The sequence below is a fragment of the Quercus lobata genome, chromosome 5, assembly GCF_001633185.2.
Source record: "Quercus lobata isolate SW786 chromosome 5, ValleyOak3.0 Primary Assembly, whole genome shotgun sequence".
Taxonomy (NCBI): domain Eukaryota; kingdom Viridiplantae; phylum Streptophyta; class Magnoliopsida; order Fagales; family Fagaceae; genus Quercus; species Quercus lobata.
The window spans coordinates 40819622-40826671 of NC_044908.1; the positions used below are offsets into that span (position 1 = coordinate 40819622).

The 7050-nt window shown below is 46.6% G+C and overlaps 1 protein-coding gene across 1 annotated transcript; it reads left to right on the plus strand.

The window, feature by feature from the left end:
* Positions 1-265: 265 nt before the first annotated feature.
* LOC115990471 lies at positions 266-841 on the plus strand. The gene is made up of 2 exons (XM_031114301.1): positions 266-403; positions 464-841. Exons 1-2 carry the CDS (start codon positions 266-268, stop codon positions 839-841), a joined length of 516 nt encoding a protein of 171 aa, XP_030970161.1.
* The last annotated feature ends 6209 nt before the right edge of the window (positions 842-7050 follow it).

Sequence of the window (7050 nt, forward strand, 5' to 3'; positions counted from 1 at the left end):
AGGTGCTTCGGGGCGCGAGCTCTTTGACGAAAGGGATGAGGAACATGAGCATTTACGTAGGTTGGCAAGAGATTTAGAGTTTGAAGCAAGAGGTAGGCATCAGAGAAGAGAGCACGAGGAGAATGGAGAAGAGTCGGCTAGTGTGGGAGGTCGCTATAGATAGGGGTCACATCAATCCGATTCCCATCAACACCAGGATCAGTCACGGGATTATACAGACCGAGATTCGATTTCCCCGGAGGGGTGGTAACCCCGAAACGCCGCCATGGACACTATGAGCTGCGCATTACGAAGAGCTGCTCAATCACCATTCTTGAGGGACATTGAACGGGCACCTATGCCAAGCAAGTTCACCCAGCCTCCATTTAACTCTTACGATAGGAAGACGGATCCAGTAGAGCATGTAAGCCATTATATCCAGATGATGTCTTTACACACTTATAACAACGTGCTAATGTGAAAGGTGTTCCCCTCGAGTCTCAGGCCCACCGCTTTAAGATGGTTCAATGGGCAAAGAAAAGGCTCAATTCGCAGTTTCGCCGAACTGATTCAGGAGTTCAATGTCCAATTTATGACCTACAGCCAGGTGCCGCAACTAGTAGACGCCCTGCTATCAATGAAAATGGGAGCCGGGGAAACCCTTTACAACTACACTAGCCGGTATTGGGAGCTTTACAACGAGATCGGTGGGGGCAACAAAAAAATCGCAGAAAGCACCTTTTGGCTGGGATTGCCCGAGGACTCCAAATTGCAAGAGTTATTAACAAAGAGGTCTCCCGAGGATATGAGGCAGCTAATGAGGCGTATTGAGGAATATAAACAGTTAGAGGATGGTCGGTAGTAGAACAAAGGTAAGGCTCCAATCGTAAGCCATCCTCGGCAAGAGGGTTTCCAATCCAGGCCCCGAAAGGATTTGAAAATTCAAGAGTTGGGTGCACAGATGGGGGAAGTGAATGTAATGTTCAAGGAGCCAGTGCACAGGATCATGGATCGAATAAAAAACAAGCCGTACTTTCAATGGCCGAACAAGATGGGGGGTGACTCGTCGAGGAGAAATCAAAACATGTATTGTACTTATAATAGAGACAGGGGGCACACCACTGAACAATGTAGAGTGTTAAAAGATCATTTAGATTAGTTGGTGAAAGCGAGGTACCTGAAAGAATTCCTGATGGATCCAAGGAATCAAGAAACCAGGCAGGGTACTCGACCTCAGGGAAACCCCCTCCCACCTCCATTGGGAGTGATAGAGCTTATCCACACAGCTTCGGGGTTAACCCGATGTCTAAAAGAAGAGGGGTACTAACTGTGGTCCCACAAATCGTTGCCCGGGTGAGCAACCCTCCGAGAAAAAGTTGAAGCTCACTCAGGAGCCCATTACCTTCAACAACGACGACTTAGAGGGAACAATCTAGCCGCATGACAATGCTTTGGTGGTCACTACTCGAATAAATGGCTTTATAGTCAAGATGGTGTTGATAGATCAAGGGAGCGACACTAAAGTGATGTATCCCGACCTATTCAGGGGGCTTGGCCTGAAGAATGAGGACCTTTCTAAGTACGCCGCCTCTGGTCGGGTTTGATGGCCAGATGGTGATTCCTGAGGGGCAGATTTCACTCCCCGTGAACATGGAAGCCAAGGAGGGAATGGTGGCATTTATAGTGGTCACTTTGTTTTTTCCATATACGGCAATCCTAGGAAGGCCTTAGATTCATGCAATGGGGGCCGTCCCGTCCACTCTCCATGTAAAGGTTAAGTTTCGCACCGAGCAAGATATTACCGTGGTAAGGGGAAGTCAACAAGTGGCCAGGCAGTGTTTGGTGGCCGCTGTTAACTGGGAGATCAAGCAGAAAGAACCGGTCAAAGAGATTCCCTTATAGCAATCATAGGAGTCCCAAGGGGAAATGGGAGCTAGCTACGTTGAGGACTTGGTAAAGGTTAGGGTGCTGCCAAATGACGATAGGAGTTTTCAGATAAGAGCAAGCATGAAGTACGAAGACAGGGTGGAGATGCTGCTGCTTCTTGTACAAAATCTGGACGTATTGACGTGGAGCCCATATGAAGTGCCCGGGGTGGACCCCGAATTCATAGTACACAAGCTTCACGTGGACCCACTGTTTCCCCCCAAGAAGCAAAAACCGAGGAGATCGGCTAAGGAGTATGTTGAAGCTGTCAAGCAAGAGGTCAAGAGGTTGAAAGAGGCTAGGGCAATAAAGGAAGTATTCTTTCCAAAGTGGCTTGCAAATACCATGGTGGTAAAAAAGAAGAATGGCAAATAGAGGGTTTGCATTAACTTTACTGACTTGAACCGAGCATCCCCAAAGGACCCATTCCCCATGTTAAAGATTGATCAGCTGGTGGACTCCACGTACGGGCACCCGAGGATGAGCTTTTTGGACACTTTTCAGGGTTATCATTAGATTGCACTAGCCATCAAGAATCAGGGGAAGATGGTATTCATTTCCCCTGATGCCAATTACCACTATACTGTGATGCCGTTCGGGCTAAAGAATGCTAAGGCCACTTATCAACGGATGATGACGAGAATATTCAGGGATAAGATTAGGCGTATGGTTGAGGTGTACATTGACGATATGGTGGTTAAAAGCAAACAGGAAACATAGCATATTGACGATCTTGTAGAGGTGTTTGAAGTGCTCCGGCAGCACAAGTTGCACCTCAATGCTAACAAGTGTGCTTTTGGAGTGGAGGCTGGCAAGTTCCTAGGGTATTTTATCACTAACCGAGGAATAGAAGTCAACCCCGATCAAATTGAAGCTATGAAGCGCCTCAAGCCCCCGAGTTGTCCAAAGGAAGTGCAAGTGCTGACCGTCATGTTAGCTGCCCTTAACCAGTTTATTTCTAAGTTTGCCGATCGGTGCTGTCCGTTTTATCAGCTTTTAAAAAAGTGGAAAGGATTCCAGTAGAGCGAGGAGTGCAAAAAGGCTTTCCAGGACCTGAAGGAGTATTTGGTCAAGCACCTATGTTGATAGCCCTGGAGCCTGGTTAAGACCTAATTATGTATCTCTTGATGTCTGAACATGGTGTGAGTGTCGTGCTACTAAGGGACCAGGGTGTACAATAGCCAGTGTATTATGTCAACAAGACCTTGGTTGATGCCAAGATAAGGTATTTACCCTTGGAGAAGTTGGTGTTAGCACTAGTGCACACTACAAGGAAGCTGCCCTACTATTTCCAAGCTCATACCGTCTATGTGCTAACTGAACATCCTTTGCAGTCATTGTTGAAGAGATCTGACTTCACGAGCCGAATAGCCAAATGGGGGACTTGGCTTGGCTCCTTTGACATTAGGTACAGGCCGAGAAGTTCGGTGAAGGGCCAGGTTCTTGCTGATTTTGTTGCAAAATTTTCCCCAAGGAGGGAGACGGAAGTGGTTTGTCATGTAGATGTTCACTCGTGGAAGGTATTTGTAGAAGACATGTCTAGTGCAATAGGAGCTGGAGCTGGAATTGTTATCATCACCCCGAGGGGGATAAGACTAAAACATTCTTTCAAGTTGGGTTTTAGGGCCTCCAACAACGAAGCCGAATACGAAGTATTGCTTACCAAATTAAGAGCTGTTTTGGATATGGGTGCATGGGAAATTGAGATTTACTCAGATTCTCGGTTGGTGGTTAGTCAGGTACAGGGCAATTTTGAAGCTCGAGATCCCCGAATGAAGGATACTTACGAGTGGTAAGGCAGGTTATAAGCCAATTTCTTCAGGCAGAGGTGATCCAAGTGGCCCAAAGGCAAAATCGACATGCGGACTCTCTGGCCACTTTAGCGTTGTCAATGACCGAGGAGGTACCTTGGTTAATCAAAGTGGAGCTCGTGGTAGAACTAAGCATTAACGCAGCGGTAGGTGTTTCGATGGTAATGATGTCTGAGCCATGCTAGATGACCCAATCATTGACTTTTTAGCCAAAGACCGAGTGCCAAATGATGAAAAGGAAGCTGGTAGGGTATGCCGGGTAGCTGCTCGATACTAGTTGTCAGCAGACCGTAAGCTGTACTGGAGATCTTTTGGGAGGCCGTATCTTTTGTGCTTGCACCCTAAGAAAGTTAATGAACTCTTAATTGAACTCTATGAGGGGGTGTTCGGCAATCATGTTGGGGGATGCTTATCGGCACACCGAGCAATGACCCAAGGGTTTTGGTGGCCACAAATGCAAAAGGATGCTGCCGAGTACGTGCGGAAGTGCGAACCATGCCAAAAGCACGCCCCGTTGATCCATCGACCAGCAAGAATCCTGTCAACAGCCCCTGGCCTACCTACAAAGCAACAGCCAAGCTGAAGCCACCAACAAAGCGATTGTAAACGAATTAAAGAAAAGATTGGAGGGCACAAAGGGTAGGTAGGCCGACAAGCTGCCAAATGTTTTGTGGGCATACTGTACAACCCCTAGAAGGTCCATGGGAGAAACTTCATTTTCCCTAATGTACGGGGCGGAAGCCGTCATACTGGCCAAGGTAAACCTATGCAGTGCACGGGTTACGGGATTTGCCCCTACCTAGAATGGCGAATTAATGGTGAAGCAGTTGGATTTGTTAGAAGAATGCCAAGAATCAGCAACTATACGGCTAGTTGAGTATCAATAAAAGCTTGCCTAGTGATACAACCGGGATGTGAAGACAAGGGGATTGGCACTGGAGACTTGGTAGGTGGTAGGAAATATGCGAGACACTAATACGGGAAAGCTAGCCCCGACCTGGGAAGGACCTTACAAAGTTACCGCCATTGCAGGCGCAGGAGCATACTATTTGGATAAACTAGATGAAAGACGACTTCCCTGGCCATGGAATGTTCATAATCTGAAGAAGTTTTACCACTGATCATTAGTGCATACGAGTATGGGTTAGGTATAATGTCATATGTGTACAATATTAAGTAATATGGTAGTGATGTTTATCTATACAAAAGTGTTCATACTTTTGGTTCCATCACAGATAATTGACTAACACCAAACAACAAGTGCAAAAAATAAATAAATAAATAAAAACCAAGCCTTTATTTTATCTAAGGATAGAAACCTGTTCCCAGTTTGATCCTCATCACTAGACAGGTGGAAAACTCCAAATTTTATCTAAGGACAAAAACCTGTTCTCGGTTTGATCCTCATCAACGGACAGGTAGAAACTTAATTTGAAGTTTTATCTAAGGACAGAAGCCTATTCTCGGTTCGATCTTCATGACCAAACATGTGGAAACCTAATTCCAAATTTTATCTAAGGACGGAAACCTATTCCCGATTTAATCCTCATCACTGGACAAGTGGAAACCTAATTCCAAATTTTATCTAAGGACAGAAACCTGTTTTTGATTCGACCCTTATCACCGGACAGGTAGAAACCTAATTTCAAATTTTATCTAAGGACATAAGCTTGCTCCTAGTTCGATCCTTATTTATCCTCTCTAAATATACCCGCTTGTTCCCAATATGAACCTCAAGGCCGGGCGGGCAGAAAGCTAATCTTGACCTCTATTTGTTCTAAAGGCAAAGGCCCTTCTGACCTTAATTGCTGGTCAGGACAGCGTATAAATTTGGTTAAGTAAAGAAAGGCTTAAGCAAAGAAAAAAGTGTCCGATGAAGTTCAATTATGAATATATTAATACAACCGTTCAAGTGAACAAACATCAAAAAAGGTTGTCCACAGAGTTAGAGCAAAGTGAACTGTCACCATAGCCCAGTGATCGTAGGCAATCAAGGTAAATATTAAAGTTAGATAAGCCAGACAATGGATTAAATGAAACAAATGTTCTGTCACCACAACCCAGTGACCTTAGGCAAATCCAGAAAAAGAAAAGTAAACAAACTAAGAAATGTGAAGGCAGATAAGTAAAATTTCCTAAACGACAGAATCCTTAGGTTGGTTGGGAGCAGTGTGAGCACCTTGCTCGGCTGGGGCGTCTTCAGTGGGTTGTGAGGCAGGACCCGGAGTGGAGAATGGTGCGTTCTGTGGCAGGACGTCAAGGTTGCTAGTTATTTCAAGATCCACCAACTCCACATGGGAGTCTTTGGCCTCCACCAGTGCCCTCGTACTTGGAGTGTCTCCCTCTTCCACGGCCTCGGCAGGATTTTGAATTGGAGGCAGAGTAGGATCCGGGTAAGGAATTTGCTCAGGGTTTCTCAATGGTGAGTCATCAAGAACCCCCATTGCTTGCAGAGCAGCTACCCACCCTTCACCAAACCCATGGCGCCGCGATTGAAGAATAACAGGCTCCTCAGCTGCTGTCAGGGCTGCCCTTAGTTCCACTATCTTGGCGGCCTGCACCTGGCTTAAGCTTTCTGCCTTGGCCAACTTAAGCTTCATGTCCCCCATTTTCTCTCCTGTCTCTGTCAGCTTCTATTCAGCCAGCGCTCAGGCTTTCTCAACCTCTCTTGCCCTTTTTTCCATGTCCTCAGTAGCCTTACCGTTATCCTTCGTCGTAGCCACAGCAACATCTTTCAAAGATCACTCTCGGTCAGCATCCTCAGTGGCCTCTTTAAGCCTATCCTCGAGCATGTAGGCCAGTTGTGCTACCTATAATCACAATGACAACAAGTGTGAGAAGAAAGTGCAAATAGTTACCCAAGAAAGAAAAGAAAAGAAAGGAAGGAAAAGAGTAACGTGTTACCGCTATTGTGTGCCACTAAAGCCAGAAGGATAAGGCTTCATCTGCACCGCCTGAAAAGAAGTGCACATCCTTTGGGAGCTGCAAGCTCTGGCCTAGGCTCCGCGCTACCCGAGCACCCTTTCCCTAAGCCTAGGTTCTCACGCTGGCTGACATGGGAAGGGGCTCATTCCCAAGCTTGAAAATGGTCTGCCACCTAACTACCAGATGTATGGAAGAGGATGCCACGTTAGACCCGAGCTGCCGATTAGGGTGGGCTCTGCCAACGGGCTCTCGGATAACAATACCACCTGTGGCAGCGACCGGGGGAGTCCTTATGGGGGCTTCCTCCTGCGTTGGGGGAGGGTCCACAATATGCTGCCTTTTCTAGGTTCGGTGGGGTGGAGGATGTTGATCTCTACTTGGGGCCTGCTGTTGTTCCTGTTGTGCTGGT